The sequence below is a fragment of the Elgaria multicarinata genome, chromosome 7 (genome assembly GCF_023053635.1).
Source record: "Elgaria multicarinata webbii isolate HBS135686 ecotype San Diego chromosome 7, rElgMul1.1.pri, whole genome shotgun sequence".
In the NCBI taxonomy this organism is placed as follows: Eukaryota; Metazoa; Chordata; class Lepidosauria; order Squamata; family Anguidae; genus Elgaria; species Elgaria multicarinata.
In genome coordinates, this window is record NC_086177.1 from 12,324,102 (window position 1) to 12,350,401 (window position 26,300).

At 42.7% G+C, this 26,300-nt stretch overlaps 1 protein-coding gene across 1 annotated transcript in view; it reads right to left on the bottom strand.

Annotated features, from left to right (window-relative positions):
• The window catches only part of LOC134401254 (sodium-dependent neutral amino acid transporter B(0)AT3-like), a 31,863-nt gene that overhangs the window by 4,171 nt on the left and 1,392 nt on the right, over positions 1-26,300 (bottom strand). The window contains exons 2-10 of the mRNA XM_063130003.1: positions 20,980-21,120; positions 20,252-20,389; positions 17,912-18,093; positions 16,445-16,555; positions 12,797-12,909; positions 8,799-8,927; positions 7,779-7,935; positions 3,185-3,389; positions 1,886-2,045 (exon numbers count right to left, since the gene is read on the bottom strand). Of these exons, the coding sequence (XP_062986073.1) occupies positions 1,886-2,045; positions 3,185-3,389; positions 7,779-7,935; positions 8,799-8,927; positions 12,797-12,909; positions 16,445-16,555; positions 17,912-18,093; positions 20,252-20,389; positions 20,980-21,120 (1,336 nt within the window). The remainder of the gene's footprint in view (positions 1-1,885; positions 2,046-3,184; positions 3,390-7,778; positions 7,936-8,798; positions 8,928-12,796; positions 12,910-16,444; positions 16,556-17,911; positions 18,094-20,251; positions 20,390-20,979; positions 21,121-26,300) is intronic.

Genomic DNA, 26,300 nt, shown 5'->3' on the forward strand with positions numbered 1-26,300 from the left:
CCCCCCTTCTACCACTGACTGAAGTCTGCGGTCTGAAACCAAACTACACACTGGTTTACCACTTCAGTGCAATTAGTCCAAAATACACCTGTGAGACTAGGCATTATTATCAGCTTGTTTCCAGGCTCAATACAAAGTGCTGGTTTTGACTTTTAAATCCCATCACAACACTTCATTAGGATACCTGATGGACCTTTTGTGCCCAGATGTGCCTGCCTGTTTTCTTAAGATCTTCAGCACAGCCATTGGCCACAACATTGGGTTTATGAGAGTTATCTTTAGTTCCTATACTATAATAGCAAAGGACAAGTACTTGTCAGTATTCATCGCTTAAAAACAAACATTTCAATTTATCCATTGCATCTGATAAGATTCAGAAGCCTTGGAGAGACTGCATCTGGTAGTTGCTGTTTATAACACCATGCTCAACCAATGCATCCTCCATAACCAAATTAAGTGTGAGTACTTTCAAATATATTACACCCTGTATAAACCAGCCTTCTCCAACTAAGACATCTGGGGTGGGGTGGGGGGTCACCAGGTTGTGGAAGGCAGGTAGGGTTGTGGAACGTCTTATTAAACCAGTAACGTATTTTCTTAAGTTTGGATGGTAGCCTGACATTCATAGGGTGCCAAAAACACAGACGGGTTCAGAAAGTGATTGACAACTAGTGTAGTCAAGAGTCTAAGAGCTATATAAAATATTGTTAGAAAAGGAGTTTAGAGAGAACTCAGAGAAAATGGTATGGGAGTCAGATTTGAAGGTACAAATAGGGCGACAGAGATGGGAGGGACTATGGAAACAAAGAGTGTTGAGAAGTTTATCAGTGAGAATAAAGGATAACTATTTTAAAATTTTGTGGAGGTGGTACCTAACCCCGATTAGATTGAATAAGATAAATGATCAGCATTCAGCAAATTGTTGGAGAGGTTGTGGGGAAAAAGGAACGTATTTACATATGTGGTGGCAATGCAAATATGTACAAAGATTATGGAAGATGGTGTTTTCAGAAATTGAAGAAATAGTGGGAATGAAAATAGAACAAACACCAAAGATTGCATTGCTGTCACTATTTGAAGATATAAAGTGTGGAAAAGAAACTAAAGAGCTGATATCGAGTTTGCTGGTTGCAGCACGATTGATGGTAGCTAGGAACTGGAAGATTCAAGGGGAATATTCTATTGAAGAATGGTACAAAGAAGTATGGGATATAGCCATTAATGATAAACTGACATGTAATATTAAGTGGAGAAAAGGCGTAACTAAAATAAATGAGTTTGAAGGAATCTGGAAACAGTTCCTAATATTTGTGTTTACTAAGGGAAGTGGGAAACCGCCAGCAGAAGAAACGATTAGATTTTGGACTCAGGAATAGATCCCGAGGTGGGGGGTGCACTTTTATGTTAAGAATGATTATGTTGTAGTATGATAATGTATAGGTAATACTTATTCAACATATATGTACTCAACATTTATTCAATATGTATGTAGCAGTTGTTTGATGTTTTTCTTTTTATTATTATTACTATTGTAATGTTGTATGTTTATATAGTGTAGAAAACAAATAAAAATTTTAGAAAAAATAAAAAAAGAGTCTAAGAGCTAGCTGTGAATAAGGAATTCCCCAATTCAAATCTCACTTCAGCAGTGAACTCTCTAAGAAGCCATTGGCAAGCCATCCTCTCTTAGTCTCAGCCTTCCCTTTGCCATATGGGAGACATAATATTGCCCCCCCCTTACATCATTGTGTGTAAAATTGCTAAGATAACGTCCATGAAGTACTTGGAATACACTAAACTGCTATTATTGTTCTTAAGAATTTATTGTGGATAATGATGATGATGCAAGACCCAACACCCATGTATGCGAGAAAGTCCAGGTTACCTTTTCATTCCGTAAATAAAGACAACTCCAATCACTTCAAAGAAAGCAATGATCAACAGAGGTATGGCCGCTGCATAGTTGTCAAACACCTCAAGCCAGTAGCTCCCTGATCTCAGAGTAAAGCACAGACCCAGCAAAAAGGAGGCAAAGCATATCATACCTAGAGAAGACAGTTTAGCTTTCAGTTAATGGACCAGAAAGAAAGAGAAACTAGCAAGTAATATTTAAATATTTGTGTATTGTTACTCCCAACATGTCTATTCTGTTTTTGCCTAAGCCCAGATTTCTAAAAACTATCTCTGAGTCTCACCGTTTGTGTAGGGGTCTCCCTAAAGCCTCCTCAGACTATAAGGGCGCAATGAAAAACTCATTAAAAACTGAGTTTCTGCTACTGATTTCAGTGGGTGCTGAGTTCCAATCAGTAAGAAAAAGGCAGAGGCCAGCCTAGGAATGCGTCTATTGCATACATTTATGCCATTTACCTTTAAATTAAACATGGGGCCAGGGACAACCCATAACTTCACCCCAACAACTCACAAGAGTTATAAACCGCCCAGAGAGCTCCGGCTATTGGGTGGTATAGAAATGAAATAAATAAATAAATAATAAAGACATGGGAAATCCCAGATCTTGAGAATTTGTCTTTCTTTACTCTTGCAATTCCCAAGGAGCACCCGGTCCTTGGGAGACTGCACTACCTGGGACTGAGGGTAACACTTCATGCATCTAACGAACTGGATGCAAATCCATTAATCCTAATGCCATAATACATTTGTAAGGCTTTAAGACACTTTGTTTTTATATATGTCTTGCAAGAAGGAGCTGAACATTTTCCTGGCATTTGTTGTACATCTGAACCACCTTAAACCAAGTTGACATAAGTATACCAGAGTGTCAACGAGTGAGCTACGGATCCAGAATATCCCAAGTCCAAATGCTGGATTGGAGCCAGACTTAGCCAGACTTAGACTAGACCTGCTGAAAGCAATAGAACTTAACGCTGGTGATGCCTAACTGAAGTCCCATTGGTCTCTATGGGTTTACTTTAAGTATGTCTAAATCTGGATCCAACTCATAAATCCAGCCATGAATTCAGTAGGTGACCTGTCCATCTACCTCAACCCCCATTAGATATGCAATATGGAGATAATACTACCTTCTTCACAGGGTCGATGTGAGGATTATTGAAATAATTTATGTGCAGCATTCTGAACATCTTAAAGCACTATATAATACTCAATATCAGCATAGAAAATGCTGGAAAAGGGGAGGAGAAAAGCTTTTGAAGAATATCCTTACCACATACAGCCTCTTTGGGAAAGTACTTAGACATAATGCGGAACTCTGTGAAACATGTCAAGATACTTTGAATGAGTCCAAACATAGATGAAAGGCCCAGAGTGAATAGCATGATAAAAACCAGAATCGACCAAGCTTGGGCTCCAGGTATCCGAATGACGGCTTCCGTGAACGTAATAAAGGCCAAGCCGGTTCCAGAAGCACCCTGCAAAGTTCAGAAAATTGAACAGATAGTGATCAAACCAGCGGGATCAGTCTGTAAATGCTGCCTTATTATATGGCAGAGGCAAAAGCTTGACTGTTCAACTTTGCTACAGTAAGTGGACAAAAATACAGGGTTCGATCCAGATTCTGCCTTCTGTGGAAAGAAGGGCTGTGCTTACAGAAGGTGCCTTTGCCTGATTTTTGGAGATCCCCCTCCTCCAACACACCACAGCTGATACCATTCACCAAGAGCTCCCAGCCCTCTATTTAGCCTTTTAAGGGGGCTACAGAAGGAGCTGCTTTGGGGGGAAGGTACCCAGAAGTCCTCTTCCACCAGCCCAGTTGCATGTGCCTAAACCTGGATCCAACCCATAATATAGCCATCGTCTAGACATGGGAAATATGTGGCCGTCCAGATGTTGGACCGCACCTCCTATTATAACTACTGGCTATCCTGGGTAGAACTGATGGGAGTTGTAGGCCACCAACATTTGGCAGGCAACACATTCCCCACCCCTGGTTTAGAGGAGGAAAACACAGACGTTACTGAGGGCAGATTTCCAATCGTCAAAGCTGGCAGAGAGAGAACCAAGAGGATGGGGGAAAGTCAGACGAAAAGTGGCCAGGATGTCTTATCAGCCACTAGGAAGGGCGAGGTTTCCATGTGAACAATTCCTTTAATAACCTGAAAACATTTTTTTCCTCAGGAATTGGGGAAATGAACGGTCCTTTCTCAGGAGTTGCTTTTCACTGGTTTTAATCACATTAGTCAATGACAGCAATATAACCATCCCCACAGAAAGGCAGAGCTAGCCCTGCTGCTAGAGAACATTGGAAGAGGTCCGTTGTGGGAACACAGGGGCAACGTTCTGTTCCCAAGTGGCCAGACAGGTGCCTGTGGAACACCAATGCAAGAGCACCCTTCTGCTCACGTTTCCCAGCAACGCGCGTACAGAGGCAGGCTGCCTCTGACAGTGGAGGTAACATATAACCCCCATAACTATTCCATTAATTTGTCCAGCTGCTTTTGAAATCCACTTAAGCTAGTAGTCATAACTGCATCTTGTGGCAGCAGATTCCATTGTGGCAGCAGATTCCACACAGAGCTGTGTGAAGAAATATTCTTTTTCTATTTCCATGGAATGCTTTACATTAGGGAACAGTTAACAAGTGACTTGCCCCTACCTGCAGTTCTTAGGAAATGTGGTGCATGTACACACACACACACACACACAGAGAGAGAACATCTCTCTTGGTGCCTGCCAAAGTCCCCTAAATCTCCCACTTTAGAAAACAACCATTTCTTACTGTCAGCTGGGATTGCTTAAAAGCAAAGTAAGGGCCTGCAGCTGCTGCCATCTTCATTTCCCATGAGTGCGTCTGGGCCATAAGAATGTCCTAAGACATTCTTGGGAAATTAACATGGTGGGCATCTGCAGGCAATAATTCCCTCTAAGATATGTCCTGCAACCAAGAAAAAAGGAGTGGGAGATGGTAAACCGGAGGTGAAGAGAGCTGGCAGGGGGGAGAGAGAGAGATTAGGAATAACAGTGTTATGCTAGCTGGGGTGTCTGAGAAGCCAGCAGGAAGCCAACTTGGAGCAACCTGGGGTTTGGGGGAGGGCTGTGCACTTCAGGGGTCTCCAATGTGGCACCCACATAGCTTTTTTGTTTAATTCTCCATTTTTAAAAAATATGTGTACAGGCATTTATATGTGTACAGGCATGTATATGTGTAAATAATAATAATAATAATAATAATAATAAATAATAATAATAATAATAATAATAATAATAATAATAATAATAATAATTGTTACCCGCCTCTCCCTCCGGATCGAGGCGGGGTACAACACAAATGCAAATGCCATAAAATACATATAATTAAAACATTCAAAACTATAACATCATTAAAAGCAGCACATTATTAAAAGGTATCTTAGAATTCAACTGGATAGGCCTGCCGGAAGAGATCAGTCTTTATAGCTTTCTTAAAATCCGGAAGACTGTTGAGTTGACGAATCTCTCCCGGCAGGTCATTCCATAATCTGGGCACAGCAGAGGAAAAGGTTCTCTGGGTAATAGTTGTCAGCCTTGTTTTTGTTGGCTGGAGTAAATTCTTCCCAGAGGACCTGAGTGTGCAGGGCGGATTGTACGGGAGAAGGCGATCCCGCAGGTAGCCTGGACCCAAACCATGTAGGGTTTTAAAGGTGATAACCAACACTTTATACTTTGCCTGGAAACTAATGCCTATACACGAAAATACATATTTCTAGCAATTATACATAGCCTTGCTCTTTCTCTCCCTTTTGATTAGTCAGACCTCCATAGCAGGTATTATGTAACTAGCCACATCCTCCATAGGAGCCATTTTGTAGTGGTGCCCACAGTAGTTTCTTAAATTCCCAAATGTGCACACAGAACCTAAAAGGTCCCCCCCCCCAGTGTACTTGCATGGCAGAATGGATGGTGACTGAACGTGTGTGGAAAAGTCAGAGGGGGGATTTGGGAGGAATCCTAAATACGGATGAGTGTGGTTTTTCATGTAGAGAGAGCCAGAGACAGAGAGAACGGAGGGCTATTTTGACGGTGCCACACTGGCAGTGTGTTTCCCTGAAACTCTGCGGTTCGCCACTGCAGCATGGTGCTGGGTAATCCCCATGCCAGAAGAGAGAGTGGGGTTTCCAGCAGTCATCTGGGTACAGGAGCTGCCGCCCCTGCTCTGATCCTCACATCTCGTGACCAATCGGAGGTCACCTTCAGCCAGAGAATGCCTCCGCAGCAAAGATGGAGTGAGGTTAGATGGCAGAAGGGCCATATCCACCTCGCTCCAGCCAAAAAAGTCTGGTTAAGTTCCCAACATTTTTTTATTCACAGCTTCGCAGGAAAGCCCCACAGTGGCTGCTGGGTCATATAACCAATGCAGCAGCAGCAGCAGCACGGAGCTTTTAAAATGTAGAAAGGCCCATAAGAAAGCAAGCCTATGCCTATATGGCTGGTGAGCCGGAGTGAGAGTGTGGCATTTATGGATGGTGATGGGGAGAGAAAGAGATGGAGGGCATGAGTTGACTGGCAGAGGAGAGGGAGAGGAAACAAATTTGCCTTCTGTGAAACTGGGGCGCTTCCCGATTAGGCTTTTATTGTGCAATTCATGGGATTTTATGAGGTATCCAGATGCCAACGTCTTTCAGTCGGAACCTTCTCATGTTTTCCCATCCCTTCCCACATATTCTTTTCTTATCACGGACAATCTGTTAAGGAGGGAAAGATGGAATAGCTGCCCTATGCCTTCTGAGGGATGGTGCTAGGAGCCCTTGGTCTGGAAGCCCCCTTGGTTTCTGTTGGCACTCAGAACTGTGGCGTCAAATGAATAGTTTAGTCTGTTGGGGCTCAGACCCCACCTCTGCCTTGTACTCACTCTTTTAGGCAGGTTATGGGTCCTTCCTGGTGGTACCCAGAGCAGTTTTTCATATTGCCTAATTGGCCCATGAGCCCCAAAACATTACCTTCCCCATTTTATTATAATCCAGGTAGGACTGTACCACATGCTATTCCACACAGTGGAATTGGCTCTCAAGCCAGGCCTGCACAGGAATGTTTCCTGCTTCTGGCTCACTGTTTTAGTCCCTGGTACTAGCAACACACATAGGGCCATGTGAAGGACAGAGGGCTGTGCCAGCTGACCCCCACTATCATTCCTGTCTGCCATGCAAGGCAGGAAAGATGAGACCAGCATGCATTCAGTTCAACATACATGTGCCGCACCCTAAGATCCATGTCAGAATCCAACCCCAACCCCATACCAACAAGTTTTCACTGCCAAAAGGAGCTTTTGGTTTTTAGGCCCCGTCCCCATGCCCCTGCCATTCATTTGTGGAATGGCCTGAAAAGGGAAGTCTGCTGACAACAGCACTTGGCCTCTGCAAGTCTTTGTGCATTCCTCAAGCAGCTCTCCAAAACCCAAACACAGAGGTGCATTTCTCACTGAAAGCTAAGCATAACCAGGGCCCGCTAGGAAGCTGTTGATAACTACAAAATCAGTCTAGTCTGTGATATGTGAATGTATCTTTAAGAGGCCTGCAGCTGTCAGTCTTGAAGAGGTCTGCAGCTGTCAGTCTCCAGGTCTTCCTTGGAGGACCTGGGCGGGGCTTCTGTTTTATGCTCTTCTTGGTGTGGGCTTTGAAGCAGTCAGTTTGATGTCTGGCTACTCCTAGATGCCTTAACAATAAAGGACACCATCAAGGAAGAGAGTTATTGCTTGGCAGTCAAGGTCTGGGGCAAGCGACAGGCTGAGCAGGTAAGCTCACTCCTATGGTCCCTGTGCCCGAGGGATCCCACAAGTCGACTGTTTTTTAATGACCGGATCACAGTTCATCGTATGTGTACAATACCTCATCCAGGAAACGTTGAAGATCACATTTTTTCAGTCTGAGTGCAGCCACTCTTTGCGAAGATAACGCCTTCAGGGACTCAAGCCAAATGGCATAGTTGTCTCTTGTGAAGTTTTTCTGCCCCAGATTAAATTCATTCATGAGGTCTTTAATATTGCTGTCAGGGAATCCAGGACTTTTTTATTACTTATTTGTAACATTTATATACCGCTGAATGTAATAGAATCTCTCAGTGGTTCACAACATTAAAATACAATATTAAAACACAACATTAAAACAGTTCCAGCTACAAATGATGTCACTTATTTGTATTGCTGCCTGACAAAGACAACCAGTGATATATTAATATATTATCTCTTTGAACTTAGTATTGATCTATTTGCAGCCAAAACAGCACCACCCGTGCACAAAAAGGAAATATCAGCAGACTAGAAATAACCCTGGGGTTTGCAGAGAAGCATGGCTGACTGGGGAATACTGGGACTTTTTGTAAGGCTTTTTCTGTCAAAACATGCATCGGATTGTGCCCTAAACTGTCTTTAATGCAAATTATTTTACACAGGACATGTACCTACAGGAAGGCAGATTTCCGCTGAACATCAAGAAAAGCTTTCAAGGGCCAGAGCAGTAAGGCAGTGGAACCAACTGCCTAGGGGGGTGGTGTGTGCTCTCCATCACTGGAGGTCTTCAAGCAGAGATTGGACAGCCACCTGTCTAGGATGCATTAAACTGGATTCCTGCACTGTGCAGGTGTTGGACTTGATGGCCTCAATGGCCCCTTCCAACTGTATGGTACTTTTATACTACATATATTAAAGACTTGGTACTCCCTGTAGGAAAAATATGTTCTATGCTACACATTGTTTTAATTCTACCCTCTGGCCCCTCAAATAAATTTTGTTAATAATAACAAAAGAAGAGGACAAAACGGCACCATGAAAAACAAATTAAGAGCAAAGGACTTAAATCAACACATTAAATTGGTCTCTAACTATAATATATGAAACTTTAACAGCTCACCTATCCAAGCAGTCCCAATAGTTCATTGTAGCTTTGAACCCCAGAACAGAAAAAACTGGGATTGAGGCATACATAGACGTCAGGCTGTTCACCACTGCAATCACAATAGCATCCTTTTCACAGTCATTTCTAGGAAAAAGGGTCACATACAAACTGATGAATTCAGCAACAAGTTGGAGAGGTTGTCAAGAGAAAGGAACGTATTTACATATGTGGTGGGAATGTGAATTTGTACAAAAATTATGGAAAATGGTGTTTAAAGAGATAAAAGAAACTTTAGGAATGGAGATTGAAGAGACACCTATAGTGGCATTGTTATCAGTGTATGGAGAATTGAAATGTAATCAAGAGACAAAAGAATTGATAACGAATTTGTTGACAGCAGCAAGACTAATGATATCTAGCAACTGGAAGGTTCAAGGGGATTATCATATAGAAGATTGGTACAAAGAAATATGGGATATTGCTATTAATGATAAATTAACATGTAACATAAAAGTTAGAAGAGGAATGATAAAAATGAATGATTTTGAAGGAATATGGAAACAGTTTTTAGAATTTGTACTATTAAAGGGGAGAGGGAAAACACCTCCAGAAGAAGTAATGAGATTTTGGAAATAAGAATAAGATCCCGTGGTTGGAGGGAGCACACTTATGTTAATTATGATTATGTTAAAGGGAATTAAGTTAGAACATATGTTTATTAAATTGTTTACTTTATATTATGTGTATTATGGGGTATTGTTTTATATTGTATTGTTGTATTGTTTGGATGTATTAAAAATAAAAAATTGTGAATAATTAAAAAAAACTGATGAAACTCTACAAAGGACAGGACTGAGTCCTCCTCCCAATAAATGGATGGAGGTTGCCAATGCAGGGCACATGCAAGGCACAGGGCTGATTCTACACGGAATGCAGCAGATGCCATAAAGTGGCGAGCCTTGGTCGCCCGGTGAACAGCTCCATTTTTCCTGCTGCACTACTGGAAAGAACTGTGGCGATACCCACCTTTCTGCCCCTTAGGTACGTCTGGAGTTTGTATGTCTAGTGAGTGCGGAATGTTTGACTGAGTGGGTGTGGCTAGTGATGCGATAAGGGGGGGAAGGAGGAGTATAAATAGGTTGGTTGAGGAGATTGTGAGTTTAGTTTGAGTTAAGGGAGTTAGGGTTTGTTTAGTGTGGAGTGTTCAGTGGTGTGGAGAGTGAATGGAGATAAGATTTTAAGAGACTTAAGAGTACTGTTTTTAATTAGAACTAGTAGATTAAGCAGGTTAACTTGCATCTAAAATAACTAAGATCTGTTAAACCAAAACAAACATTTTATTTTGTTTTGTTACCTCAAACCACGTGTCTGCTTGGCTTTATCACCTCTGAAGTTACTATCATAACACCTTTTTACTTTCAGCTTATTACATACACAGTAAAACCTTTCCAGATTCTAGCCTTTACCCTCTCATATGAGGAAAAGGTTGTGTTTTACCCTACCCTCAGGTTGTTCAAGTGGTAGTGCTTGGCTTGAGAAGGGTGTGCTAGGCAAGGCCTTCTGTGTGAGGTCGGTGCCGTCGCAAGAACCTTGAATAGTCTGGAAGAAAGGGGAATTTTCGCTTTGCCCCGCAGCAAGGTGAAGCGTTTTGAAGCGGGAAGGGGACAAGTGAGGGCCGGATCTACACTACTGCTTTAAAGCGCTTTTTAACTGTTATAAGGCGCTTTAAAGCAGTGGTGTAGATCCTGCCCAGGAATTGGGATCGAAATGGTGCAACAGGACTTTTCAGGGATGTGGGAGAGAAGCAAGTCCACTCTTATCATGAACACAATTGTGAAAGTTATAGCAGCCTTTGCCAACCTGGTGCCCTCCAGATATATTGTATTGGCCTGTAATTCGCATCATCTCCAGCCATGTGGCCACTGGCCATTATTTCTAATCACCTGGCTGTGGCTATGAATCATAATCGTTCAGGCTTGCTTTGAATGCCGGATGTGTGATGTTTTCATCTTGCTTAAATGGGGTTGCTGGAGGCTGTGCAAGTACGCATGCAATGGGCGCATTTGTGTTGCAGAGGCATAAGATGACAACCTGCTTTAAACACCATACTAACATGGAGGCCCACACATAAAAGTTTTTTCTTTGGGAGTTTTGGCACAGCCCTTTCTATCATGTGAAAAGTAGACCTGGGTTGTAACTGATGTACCTTTCAATCGTTGTGTAGAACAGCTGTAGGCAAACTGGTGCCTTCCAGATGTTTTGAATTTCAACTCCCATATGCCCCAGCCAGCATGGCCAGTTGTCAAGGATTAAAGAAGTTGTAGTCCAAAACATCTGCCTGTACCTGGTGTGGAAGATGGCATTTCAGCTGTTACGGTTTCCTTAGTCCTTCACATCTGATTGTACCTGCCAATGTTGTTTTCTCAAAAGGTACACAAGTATAGAACTGACTTTTAATAGGGTGGTCACTCAGAAGCTTTTTTTAAAGTCTAAAACAGCAAACTGGAAAGAAGTGCCCTGCAACCCTATGCTTAATTCTGAGGACTTACTTCTGTTTACTCAGAAGTAAGTCTCTGTTCAATTGGGGTTTACTCAAAGGTAAGCATTTATCAGATTTTAGTATGACTTGGATGCAAATGCAGTTGAAATCAATGGGATTTACTCTCGAGTAAGGGAACAGCAGATCTCTATGAACTGAAGGTGCACAGCTCCACATTATCAAAATAAAGGAAAATAGATTCTTCACAAATGCAAACAGGTGGAATTTCGCATTGGTGGAGTATCAGGGATAGGGTGACCATATGAAAAGGAGGACAGGGCTGTTGTATCTTTAACTGTAATGTAGAAAAGGGAATTTCAGCAGGTGTCAATTGAAGAGAGTGAAATTCTCTCTTCATCAGCACAGTTAAAGCTGCAGAAGCCCTGCCCTCTTCTGCATCTGGCCACTCTACTATAGCTAGTGTAGCTTTAACTGTTGTGATGAAGAGGGAATTTCACCCACTTCAATTGACATCTGCTGCAATTCCCTTTTCTACATTACTGTTAAAGATACAGGAGCCCTGTCCTCCTTTTCATATGGTCACCCTAATCAGGGAAATGGTTTAAGGTGTGTTTTTTTTTAAAAAAAAAATCCTTAAAAAAATCAAGGGATGAACCAAATTCAAACTTGGCATGCTGAAAGCTCTACTCTCAAGATTCATCTCTTTATCTTTAAAAATTACAAAGTTGTAAATATTTAGGTTAATTCCCATAGGAGCTCCACTGAGCGAGGGGGGAAGGCTGCCCCGTCCATCACAATGTCCATCAACGACAAGAACCAATGAACTGGAGGGGGAAGAAGAAGAGGGTGGGGTGACGTTGGGCAGGTGCAATAGCAGCAGGAGAACAAACAAGTGAAAAGAACGTTCACCAGTATAGCTATGATCGTGAAAGGGAGGAGCACTTACAGCGCTTGTGAAACGGAGGTAAAAAACGTGGAGGCAAACCGGGGTGGGTGGGTGGGTGGAATTATTTATTTATTTATTTATTACATGTCTATACCGCCCAATAGCCGGAGCTCTCTGGGCGGTTCACAAAAATTAGGTGTGATGGAGCCCATAGTGGGACTGTCTTCAGTATGTGGGTTTTGTTGTTCTGTTCTTAAATTTTACTCAGATCTGGAATGCTAGAAAATGCAATTTAGAAAATATTTAAAAGCACAGTGGAAATTATACTTTTGTTTCGTTTTGAGGGGGAGAAAGTTCCTGATAGTCTCTCTCTCTCTTTACAATGTTAGAGATGTGTGTTGTTGCTTCTATAACCAAAAGGACACCATTTGCATGCAAGAGGAAGTTGCCAGCAGGGCTCCAGGCTGGGCTGAATGGATTGAGCCCCATCCGTTCAACAGTTGAGACACATCATGTAGGAGGGTTTTTTGACTGGGTGAACTGGCCTGCTGGAAACAGCAGAGACCCAGGCAGGCTGGGAGAAACGGCTACAATTTGGGGGGGGGGGGAAATCTCCATAATACCTACTTTTGCGGGTTGTAGCTTGCATATGTGATGTGTCCCCCAAATGCTAAAGAAAGAGAATAGAAAATCTGTGTGGCAGCGTCAAGCCACGCATATGGATTTTTGAGGATGGTCACCTGTTTAAAGAAAATGTAAAGCTACAAATACAACACAGCTCAAGGCCAAACACATTCTTATAGTTCTTTTGAATATTTCATCAATGAGTTCCTTTGTGGCAAGTGTTTCTTTCACAACAAATTAAAACTAGAGGTACACGTAACCATGGAAAACATGTTTTGCACAAATTGCAGGGGGCATTTGCAGGGGAACCATCAGTGGGTGGGAGGAGGCACTTTGTCCTCCCCACAGCGGCTCCTTTGCAAATGCTCACGAGGGTGTTTTTCCTTGTAGCTGAGCTTCTTCCAGTCTTGGAGCCCTTTTCGGGAGAAGTGATTCAAAGACATTTGGTGGGCATGGGGAGGATTAAGCACCCACTGGCTTCCCCAGCAAAGGTCCTCTACACCTGGTGGCACACACAGGTTCAGAACCTGATGTTTGCTTCAGAATGTCTGTCCCTCTGGGGTTCTCCAGATGGCCCTTTCCCTGTGGCCTCACCTCCTTTCCCTCAGTCACAGATTGTTTGGTGCTTTCCTGGCTCTACACAATTACACCTTTCCCTGCTCACTTTTCCAATTGCTCTACCTAAAATTCGCTTTGTTGCAGGAAAGGTTGGGTGTTCACCCTCTGATGCAGAGGAAAGTCAGTAACATTTAAACTCCTCACCCACGGGACCATAGGCGTCACTCCCATGTCACAAGATGAGAGGAATACTCACCACATCCTTGCCCTGAAGTCTCTAAAATGGTGCCACAGACACTAATGTACCTGCAGACACCTCTCTTGGCATCCACAAGGTTACCGCCCATTCTGAATTATTATTTTTTAATAATAAAAAGCAGACAAACTGGGAGGCTGGCATGCTGCAAAGCTAAGTGCTGCCTTCCAGATCCCTTTTTTTATTTAGATTCAAAAGAGTGGGTTTGTGTTTTGGAGCTCAGCCCTACCTCTGCCTTATACTTAGGTTCTTGGGAAAGTTACTTTTCTTTCGGCCTCACCAGTTTGCCTTATGTTGTGACTGGCCATGCCCACTGTGGCAGCCATTTTGTGAATGGTCAAGTCCCCCCATGGCAGCCATTTCTTAAAATTCCAAATGTTCCCACTGACCCAAAAGCTACATTGGGGAGCTCTAGATAATTCAAACTTCCTCTTCCTCCACGTGGGGCATGACACAGTGAGCAATTGGGCAGCGGTATTTCCTCCTCACCACCACCATTGCTTGGGCCAGAGTGAAAGGCAAGTGAACAAGCAGGCTGCAGTGGTGAATACAGGCACAACTCTAGGAAGCTCTGTCAGTAAGTCCCTGCTGGGACATGGGCCCTCAGCAGGTGTCCATTCATGCCTACCGTTGTCACCAGCCCTCCCTAGAAGGTACAGAGTGTTGATAAGGAGAAGGCTCCAGCAGGCCAGAGCATGGACCACTGAGATGGGAAGTTTGGAGCAGTCACCTGAGCCTACTTTCCCAGCTATAAGGCTTCAGTTGCGCTCTGTCGCTTAGGGGTAGGCTGAAATGCTAGCAATTCTGTTTTTCCTTGGATTAGAAGCAAATCATGACTTATTTTTTCTGATATTGCCACTGGCCATATATTTCAGTAACTTCAGATTATCCAGTTTTTTCCACTGCTGTGTAATTGTCTAGCGAGCAGCAATTAGCAAAAATGATAATAAATCTTTACATTTCAAACTTACATTAGATCCTTTGTATATAGACATTAGCAATAATTCTGGGTCATATACAATTATTTCTTGAGTAATAACCATTATTTCTCTATGTACTAACATCCAGAATCCCTGTATATGTTGTGGACAAGTCCACCATAAATGAAAATACGTGCCTTTTACCCTGCAGCCTCTCCAACAAAGGGGGGTGCATGTTGAGGTAATGTGTGCCAGCTGTATTGGTGCACATACCACCATCTGTGCAGCACTTTCAAAGAGGTTTCTCAGATGGAAGCTGATATTGATCTGAGTGGTCTATTGTCCCATAGTTTGTTTCAACTGGCATCTGTTGTTCAAATGGATACTGTTGTTTTTATACTGTTTTTATGTTTTTTTAATTTTTGTATACTTTTAATGTTTACTATTTTTAATTGTTGTAAACCGCCCAGAGAGCTTCGGCTGTGGGGCGGTATATAAATGTAAATAAATAAATAAATCTTCTAATTCCCTCCCAAAATCTCCTATCTCTGGTCAGATAAAGATGTAGTTGGTATAGCAGTCTAGCTGATAAAAGGTGCTCTGTGCCACCGAGTCCACCTGCGCCCCAAGTGACAGTTCTGGATCCAAGAGCACCCCCAAACTACGAACCCAATCTTTTAGCAGTGGTTCTCAACCTTTTTTGCTCCATTCCCCCCTTTCACCATTGTTCAGAATATAATCCCCCCTTCCCAAGATAGTCTAACTCAAAAGGTGCATTCCAAACAATATGCATATAATATTGAAAATCTTTTATTTTTTTCTATATTAGTCCCATTTAAAGGGGCCACGCAAAGCATGGCCCCTTTTACATTCTCAGCTCCCATGCTTTGCGTTGCCCCGTTAAATGGGAAGCTTGAAACTTCTAGGATTGCGAGGGAGGGAGGGAAAAGAGAGCAAAGGCCTGGCTTTTGCAGATGACATGACATTTTACTGGGACATTTTTAATAACATGTGTAGGAAGATATAATCTACAGGACAACATACTTTGCTGACGAGTGATCCCAATTCCCCCCCTGGAACCCTAAAATCACCCCCGGGGGTGAATTCCCCCCTTGTTGAGAACCCATGCTTTAGGGGGAGTACAGCCCCTTCCAGAACAACATCACCTAGCGGGACAGACGAACCACGCGCTAACAGTACCTCCATCTTGTCTGGATTGAGTCTCAGTTTGCTGGCCCTCATCCAGTCCATTACCATGCCTGGATCCAACAGGTCATGGCCCAAGGTTTCTGAGCTTTCCCCATCTTCTGTCCACAGGACCCCCCTACCCTACAAGCCATTGTATGGGTCCCATCCAGCCACATGAATTATACTTCCCTCTCCTCTCTCATCTCACACTATTGCCCCGCTCGTGCTCTTCGCTCCTCTGATACCATGTTTCTCGCCTGCCCAAGGGCCTCTACTTCCCTTGCTCGGCTTCGTCCATTTTCTTCTGCTGCCCCTTACGCCTGGAACGCTCTTCCAGAACATTTGAGAACTGCAAGTTCAATCGCAGCTTTTAAAGCTCAACTAAAAACTTTTCTTTTTCCTAAAGCTTTTAAAACTTGATGTTGTGCAGACTTTATACTGTTAGTTTTACCCTACCCTGTGCCTGTTGGCATTCTCTTCCCCTCCTTATTGTTTTACTATGATTTTATTAGATTGTAAGCCTATGCGGCAGGGTCTTGCTATTTACTGTTTTACTCTGTACAGCACCATGTACATTGATGGTGCTATATAAATAAATCATCATCATCATCATCATCATCATCATCATCATCATCATCATCATCATAAATGCAAAGCCACAGCTAAAAGACCAAGGAGTGTCAAGTCAGACTGTTAAAAACATCAAGAAAAAAGAGAATCAACACTTGCATCAGGAGTGAAGAGGTAGATCAGCCCTTCACTAGCTCCGGGAAGAGTCAGTCCATTAAAAAGGAAAATCGTCAGCATGAGGTAAGGAAATGTGGCTGTAACATATATCGCCTGGGAGGAGGGAGAAAGCACAAAAACAGTCAGAGGCAGGCATGAAAATGACATGCAACAGCTCAGTCCCCGAGAGGCTGGTGTTCATAGAATCATAGAATAGCAGAGTTGGAAGGGGCCTACAAGGCCATCTAGTCCAACCCTCTGCTCAACACAGGGGGCTGGACTAGATGTTCACAAGACCTGTTCACAAGACCTCAGCCCACGTCACTCCCAGTTTTCTTCCAATTAACCCAAAGCTCTAACCAACATTTTGGAGCCGTTAGAGCTGCTCCCTTAGTCTTTTGGAGCTGTGCAGATGTCAGCTAGACAAAACTGTGCCATCTTCTGCCCACCGTTCAGATGTGTGGGACTGCAATTCCCATCATCCCCTGAAAAGGCCAGTGAGATGTGGCCGTTCACTGGGGTGTAGTGGTTAGCATGTCAAACTAAGGCTCAGCAAAGTCCCTATGCTCAATTACAGTGGCTTTTCAAGGTCATTTCCAGCCCTTGCTATTTAAGGCATTTTAAGTGGAGATGCTGGCGATCAACTCAGGAACCTTCTGCATGCAAAGCTTGTCATCTGCTGCAGGGCTGTAGCACTTCCTGGTCCCACTGGAGCCTAAGATCCCATGTGAACCCATAGGGCCCAGGTGCACAATCTGTGGTCCAGGGCCACACGCAGCCCCACGATCTTAATTGCAGCCCCCAAGGGCACACACGCACCGTCATGAATGACGGCTTCATGTGTCTCTACTCCCTGCCCAGAGACCCTAGGACAAATCACTCTTTGCCTGCTGCTGCTAGCAGCAGGGGAAATGTGATCTGTGTCAGGATGGCTGGAATGTGTGAATCATGCATGCAGTCCCAACCGCTGAGCCAGCATCACACAGCCTTTAGGGTCAAAACGGTTGTGCACCCCTGAAACTTGTGATGGGAGTAAATAGATCTTCCATTGGCTTCCCTGGTTCCCAGTTTGCTTCCGAGCTCAATTCAATGTGCTTTGACCTTTAAAGCCCTAAATACTATGGGGCCAGGCTCTCTCTAACAACAACATGGAATCTGTGTCTGGGCCGTATGATTTCTGAATGTAGGCCGGGACTAACATGATGGATACCAAAGCATCACTGCATGTAAAACAAAACAAAGGGGGGGAAAACTAAACAAAAATAGATTCCAGAGGGGATTCTAGTCCAGCCTTCTCCCCAACACACTGGTTTTCTGGGTGCAAACATATATGGTGAAGATATGGTGGAGCATTCAATAACGTGAACTGCTAGCTGTCTCAAGTGATACATTCCAGATATGGGTTCAACACCTCAATGAGATCTAGGACAGTGAATGATGTATATATGCCCTGCAATTCTCTCCCCTCACCTTTCCAGTTGATTTAATTCCTCGGACTGTACAGATAAACACAATTATCCAGCAAATGGCCAAGCATAGAACCAACCACCACAGTAATGGACCACTCTCTGTGATGTCTGGGCTTATATTTAAAGTGTGTCTATACCAAAAAAAACTGGATGCAGTGCTTTGGAAACATTCTTCGGTGAGTTCTGAAACAACAAGCACAGTAGGTATTATCGAGCCAGATGTTCACCAATTAAATATTTTTGTTCTTCCCTCCCCATTCCTTTTCCTTATGTGTCGTGTCTTTTCAGGTTGTAAGCCTGCGGGCAGGGACTGTCAAATCAAATTATTTATTACCATCACAGACCAGCAAAATCAACACCAAAACATGCAAAGGATAGATAAAAAGTGACATAAAAACAAAATACAGCTTAGTGAGTTACTTCTCTTAGAAGGATTGCAGCGTTATTTTTCTAATTTGCATTGAGGTCATGAGAAACTTAGAGACCCTTTCGGTAATATGGAAGGACACATCCCTTAAACAGATTAATACCAACGTTGTGGGGTTACATCCAGAAAAGGCTGTTGATAAAGGAAAGATTTAACTTTTTTCTGCATTCCTCATACATGTTACAATGCAAAATGATGTGTTCAACAGATTCTATTGCTCCAGAACCACAGGGACATATCTGTTCATTAACCAGGATTTTACAAAACCGTCCTTCTAGTAATGATGATGGCAAGCGAGCAAGGGTAAATGCTCTCCTATACTTGGGAATGGTTAAAGCAGAACTTTCCAAACTTTTCATGTTGGTGACACACTTTTTAGACATGTATCATTTTGCAACACAGTAATTCAGTTTTACTAGCAAACCGGAGGTTAAACTAACCCCTTATAAGAGATACGGACACATACATAAATTGTAATAACGAAATGTATGGGGACACAACATATCTCATGAAAACTTTTCATTTATATTTTTAAAATATATGATTTGCAAGATAATAACATACATTTCCAAGACTTTTCACATTGAACCAATTTTGTCGAGCTGCGATCGAGCGGCGGTTGAGACGGTGTTCTATCAAAAAAATGGACCCATGGAATTTCTCGAATGCGTCACTTCAGGTGCAGCCGCGTCACCAGAAGTGACGCGGAATCAGCTGTTTCGACCCGATTATGCATACCGCGCATGCGCAGTACCTGTATGATCCCTCGACTGTGGTGTGCAGACACGGATATGATGAAAGGGGGCAATATACTAGTGCACCATACTAATCGGCACCTTTGCTGCGTAAAAATGCATGCAAGTTGGTATTGCTTATTTCACAGAGACTCAGAGGTTTCTCGTTACGTTCGTGTGACACACCTACACACTGCAGTTGACACACTAACGTGTCACACAGTTTGGAAAGCTCTGGGTTAGAGCATACTGTCTTGTTTCATGGATCATATAGAAGCTACTTCAGATGGACAAATAAATAACCACCCTCATGTCATGCGAAATGGAGTGTATAGAAGCCTTCGGCTACCTGGCCAGAAAGGTTGCTATAGGCCAGGTTTGCATGTTTAGCGGGGGAAACTACATAGAATAGATTGTTTTCCCGTCACCACATGTGCCCACCATTTGCTTAATTAACCCACGTCATGTCATAGGTTGCCGCATCGTTCAAATCTAGCATGCAGCACGGCGGGGGTGGCTTCAAACCCACCCCACATCCCCTACTACAAGCCATGGGTTGTGGGTGGGGGGTTACAGCTGCACTTGCTGCCCCACATGCCCGGTTCAGACGATGCAATGTGAGTAATTAAGCAAATGATGGGCACACAAGGGTGGGGAAAACAACCCACACTGCATAGGTTTCCCTGCTGGTCATGTGAACCTGGCAATAAGAGCGTGGGGAAATTCTAAGTGGGGTTAACTGACCAGAGTTTAGTAGAGTTCATGTGAAAGCAAGAGTAAGCTTGATCATCCCCCTCTTTGTCCCGTCACTGGTCCTTTTTCTCTCTCCCTCATGCACACACCTCCAAGCCCCAATTAGCCCACCCCCAGCAGAGATGTGTATATTCTCCTCTCTGCTTAACCCATGTAGTAAGCTGTTTGGGTTTGTTTTGAAGGAGGAGAAAGGGAGTTGATGGGAGTTTATATACTGGGGGAGAGTAGAGCTGGGGGAGAAAGTGGAGTAGCCAGCTCTGCACCGGAGGAGTAAAGTGGCCTGGTTAGTGTTGGGGGGGGGCAATGGACACCGTCGTCAGAGACCCCTCTATCTGGGCAGCACTGCTATACAAAAGGTAATGCTACGGTTGAAAGGTACATTTAAAATGACTCAGATACTAATAGCCGTAAGACACTTGGAGCATACCTGGTTTGCTGACATCTTGTGGACAAGAACTCCAAGGTAAGGGTTCTCTGAAAGAGTTGGCAAAATACCACATTACCCAGGCCAAAATCATATTGTAATAGACGCTCACTAAGAAAGCCACTGTCATAGAAGCGTAACCTGTGGAATGAGCAAGCATACACAGGACTGGAATTAATAATGACGCCAATGAATGTACACTTGCAGTTTAACATACATATGTGCCGAAATGGAGGAGTGTAAGTGTGTGTGTGTGTGTGTGTGTGTGTGTGTGTGTGTGTGTAAAAACACACACACACATGGAGGAATATAAAGTGATAGATTGGTTATTATAACAGAAGAAGGGAGGCAAATATCATGTTTTGATTGGCTGTGATGATGACAGAACTTCATGGTGATTGGGCTTCTTTCCTGCAATGGGCTTGGAGAGTGGGACTTTGTAAGCAGTTAGACAATTGAAAGGAGTGAGCACTAGGGTATCTAGAAGCTGAGGCATGAGGGAAAAGAAAGTAGAAGTTTTGATTTGGTTATTTACTTGGCGAACCACGCAATCGACACCCCCAGCCCCAAACTTAATGGGTGATTTCCCTTTCCTCTGCCTTCAACTGTCACCCTAACATTCCATGTCTGAATAGCTTGATGAGATGCCCATTTCCCCCATTCAGAGCCCACACATTTCCAGGAGTGACGAATGCTTAGCATATTTCACAGTGGCAGCTACAGAAACCTACCAAGTCCTCCCAGATAAGGTGAGATCTGAGTCCAGACTCCAATGCTGCCTTTTCTCAAGCGTTGTCCTATGGCCAGTTCAAGATGAAATATTGGGATTCCTTCCAAGAAAAGCGCGATGACATATGGAATTAAGAATGCCCCTAGAAACATAACAGCCAAGCACATTTAACTCCTGCCTCATTTGTCTCAAATGTTTTATTGCTTTCATAGCAGAAACAGCTGATAGAACCTATGTTGTAAGTACAGTAAAACAGATGCAAGACCAGCAGCCTTATCTAGAGATTGTTCATATCAACTGGGGTACAGAAACGTCATGGAGCTGTGCTAAGTGTTAGGGCTCCTGGCAACTGCAATTCTATGAAGGGGCAGGAAATCTCTAGTCAAGAATTATTAGCAATAACCTCCCCTTTGGGGAAGCCATGATGAAGCAGACCATAAGCTAAGCATGAGTCAGCACTGCAATGTCACAGCTAAAAAATCTAATGCAATTCTAGACTTAGCTTAGCTACAGTTATCCATGCTCTGATAACCTCTCGCTTGGATTACTGCAATGCGTTATACGTGGGGCTGCCTTTGAAAACGGTCCGGAAGCTTCAGCTGGTACAAAATAGGGCAGCAAGGTTATTAACAGGGACTGGCCGGCGAGATCACATTATGCCAGTCCTTTTCCAGCTTCATTGGCTGCCAGTCCAGGTCCGGGCCCAATTCAAAGTGCTGGTATTGACATTTAAAGCCCTAAACGGTTTGGGGCCAGGCTATCTGAAGGAACGTCTCCTCCCATATGTACCTGCCCGGACCTTAAGATCATCTACAGGGGCCCTTCTCCGTGAGCCCCTGCCAAAGGAAGTGAGGCAGGTGGCTACTAGGAGGAGGGCTTTCTCCGCTGTGGCACCCCGGTTGTGGAACGAGCTCCCCAGAGAGGTCCGCCTGGCGCCTACACTGTACTGCTTTCGTCGCCAGCTGAAGACCTTTTTATTCACTCAGTATTTTAACACTTAATTTTAACTTAAAGTTAAATTTTACTGTTTTAACTCTGTATTTTAATCTTATATCAACTTTGCTGTGTGGTTTTATCCTGGTTGCGCTTTTTATACTGTATTTCGTAATTGTGTTTTAACCTGTTGGGTGTTTTATTGTGGTTTTAATTTTTGTGAACCGCCCAGAGAGCTTCGGCTATTGGGCGGTATAAAAATGTAATAAATAAATAAATAAAAATAAATAAATAAATAGACTATGTCAACGGAAGTATAGCAGCCGTATCATGAGAGGTAATGATACCACTGTATTTCATCTTGGTCAGAGCTCACCTGCAGTGCTATGTCCAGCTCTAGACACCGCAGTTTAAGAAGGATATTGACAAACTCGAAGAAGATGAAAAAGATGGTGAGGGGCCCTGAAGATCAAGTCCTATAAGGGAAGGCCCAAGAAGATGGGTACGTTTATTTATTTATTGCATTTTTATACCGCCCAATAGCCGAAGCTCTCTGGGCAGTTCACAAAAATTGTTTAGCCTGGAGAAGAGGCAATATGATAGACTTCTTAAAATATTTGAGGGGTTGTCACATAAAAGATGGAGCAGAATTGTTTTCAGTTGCTCAAGATTGTAGGGCTCAAATTACAAGTCAGGCGATTTCACCTAAACATTAGGAAGAACTTCCTGATGGCATGAGCTGTTCAACAGTAGACCAGACTGCCCAGGATGGTGGTGGACTCTACAATATCAAACGTTTTTCTGTAGAGTCTGGATGGCCACCTTTTAGGGGTCCTGTAGTAGTGGATTTTCTGCATCAGCAGGGGCTTAAATAACCTTTGAGGCCCTATTGAACACAATGATGCTATTTTTCTATAGGTTTCAAACTAGTTTTTGCAAATTTGCAGGTAATTTTCACTGTTGGTGATCTGCTAGAAAATTGAACAATATTGAAAGCTTTGGAACTAATAATACACATTACTAGTTAATCATTCATGTTTTGAGTGCATCATGAATGAAATAGTTTCTGACTTTGGGGCAGAGGGATAGTTGCTCTACACAAATTGGCACTGCTGTAGAAGATCTGGAAGGTGATCAAGATGACAAAACATAAAAACATATTTTTGTGTTGTTGTTTTTATAGTTCTTATCTTGCTTTTATTACATGTTTATTCTGAGTGCTGCCTTGAGTATGCCTTTGGCATAGAAAGGTGGGACATAAATACTAGAAGAAACAATGGGATGGTAAGATTTAATACATTTAATTTTTAAATAGGCAACATTTACTCAGTAATGGAATAAAGTTATAGAGGCTCAAACAAAACCATTTAACAAAAATCATTCAACATTATTTGGCCAGTGGTTATAGCTTTTTTATCTAATTAATTTTGCAATTTTATAAAACTTTTTTAAAAAACACCCTATAAATATGGGAGCATCTTCTGCATATCTACCATTGTCTGAAACCATCCTCCTAGTGCTCTCATCAAATAAAGCAAGGTGGGTGGCTGTAAGAGACAGGGCTTTTTCAGTGGTGGCACCCCATCTGTGAATGCCTTTCCCAGTGAGACTTATTTTTCCCCAGAGAAAACGGTTTTGGTGCTTTTAGGTCTTAGCATTTTTGTGCTGGTATTTTTTTGCTTTGGTTTTGTTTGCGGTTTTTTGTGCAGCACTGTTTTTATCCTTTACGTCTTATTTTATCGTCTTTATTATGGTTTTTTTTAAACAGTGTTTATTGTTTTTCATTTTATGTTTTTAATTTACCTGTACATGGCTCAGAGAACAGTGTACTGAGTGGTCTATATGTTTAATAAATATTATAAAAAATGGGTCATGCCACAATGGCTGTATTTGGATGTCATACTAAAATATATGAACTAACCCTAGTTTGTCATTATAAATGAACCAGAACAAAAGATGATTAATTTTAACTATTGCTTGCCTGAACAAGCCAACTTCAAGATGTGGTTTGTGATCCTGGCTTGTTTGGTTAAACTATGGTTAAACCTAACCATAGTTTTCAGGTTGGACCTAACAACAAACAGACAACATGGTAATCACACTCAAGGGTCGAGTATGGGTTGTTGTTGAAAGATGGGTTGTTGTTGAAAAAAACTTGGATTATTGTATTGTATGAACAGAGTCGTGTTAAAAACCATGGTTTGTTAACCACAAACAACACATGAAGAGAACCATGAATTTTTTTGGGGTTGTGAAGTGTTGGTTGTGGTGAACAAACCACGGTTTGTTAGCATAGCTGGGTTCAGACAACACAATCACTCACATTTCAACAAGTCATGGGTCAATGACAATCCCTTGAATGTGGCTATTGTGTTGTCTGAACCCAGCCAGTGAACTGGTTTGCATGATCCCACCCACCCTGGCTTATTTAAACCAGGGTAGGCTGCAGCAGATGTGAGTGGCCATTTTGAATATTCAAAATGTGGCTTGTTTTGTTGCCTGAACCTGGCACAAGTGAGTTGTGCAAAGGTTTTTTTAAAAAGTCCATGGCTTGCTTTAAGGTTATGCGAGGGTTATTTAACCCTCACAACCCCACCCCCACTGGGTTTAGATGTCATGACAAACCACAGTTGTAGCTTGAATATTTAAAAGCGCCTGGTGCAAACCAGATCAGTGTTTAGTTGAAAAGAGAAGCAAATGCTTCCAATATTCTCCTCATGGCTGTACCTGAGGAGGGGAGAGGAGGGGGAGCATGTTTGTGCAAGCAACTCTAAACAACACTAAAAGCCACTGTGTTACAGTTTCTGCTGTCCAGCCAACATCAATTCTGTTGCCAAGTATCTTTAAAAAAAATAATCAAGAGGATTTTACTTGACAAAATGGAGTATTCAATAGTTTCATAGGATCTGTTTTCCAGATATCTTTATGGTTGTGTCATATGACACTCCAAAATCGGGAAACGATAAAGCAATTGTCCCTCCTCTACCAACCATTTACCTTTGCCCACTTTATTGTTCCTAAAGGTCATCTATCTGCAGAACAAAATGGCTTTGTCTCTTTTGATTTGCCAGCTTTGCTGTCTAAAACCCATGTTAATCAGCTTTGAGTTCATCCTCCAAGGGCAAACAGCAAGGGCTGGGCGTAGCGATCGTACTTCACATAAGATCTCATTGAGGAGTCTTTCTTTAAAAGTAGAAGAGAATACAGAAGTTACAATCAAGAATGTAGGCCGAAGAGAAAGTTGCTCTTGGACCTATTAATTGATTAGCAATTTCTGCAATTTTCCACTTACTTGCAAATCATTTCTGGGAATCAATGTGGAGAGTCAAATTACAGACAAATTCATTCTTTTTTAAAGAGCTCTTTTACTATCCCAGTTGCCTAGAAGCTCACCTGTTTGTCCGCCATGTTTCTTCAACAACAACAACAAAATAGAAATCCACTATCGGTTCAGTCAGAGAAAGTAAATAACTAGAACCAGTCAGGTACTAAATCCAGGCAGTAAAGCCAAATCAATGAGTAACAATGGAGGATGGTAACAATTCCAAGAAGACCCAAAGTTCCCGTTGTGTATGAGAGGTTTCAAGTAAGGCATTTTAGGCATATGTTATTCAGTAACACTAATCAGCTCTGAATGCAAATCCTAGAGATGGAGTGAGGTGGAGGTTAACAGAATAATTAGGGACACATGCCTACGTTTCACCTCCTGGAAGCTGCAAAGATGTTCACTGCTTCAGTCCTAACGCTGAGCTCTACCAAGTGCCTTTCGTTGTGATTCAAAATTCCTGCTCATCACAGTGTATCCTGCCATTTCTCAGGTTACTCAAGGTGGAGTACTCCCATTTCCCCCACCCCCTTTGAAATCATCCTACAAGGTAGGCTTGGCTGAGAGATAGTTGCTGCTCCAAGAATGAGTGAAGATTTCCATAAGAGTCTCCCTAGCTTTTCTGTCCTTAAACCACAGCTTCTTCCATAGAGTGAAGACCAGGTGTCCTCACTTTATAAAGGACGGTCCTTTATTTTGGACAGCTGTCAGAACACAGACCTCTATTTGAAAGTATCCTCTGTTAGATGGGCTGTCCAGTTCAAATCTGCTTTGAAGTCAAAGAACCATAAGGAGGGGAAGAAGGGCCCTCGATATTTTCCCATCAACAGTGAGCAGCTGGACAGCAGACTGAGCAGGCTCATAGGTCACCTGGTCAATTTTCTCCACTATGGTGAGATGTATTGTATTTCTGTTACAATTATAACAATTATTTCTAAATTTGTAGCTATATATAAATTAGCATGTGCAAATTCTATGCCAATTGGTGGCCTGTTTTGTCCTCTTTTCTGGCAATGTGTAAATGGCCCACTCTCAAAGCAACACTGGGTATCTGTCCCCTATCC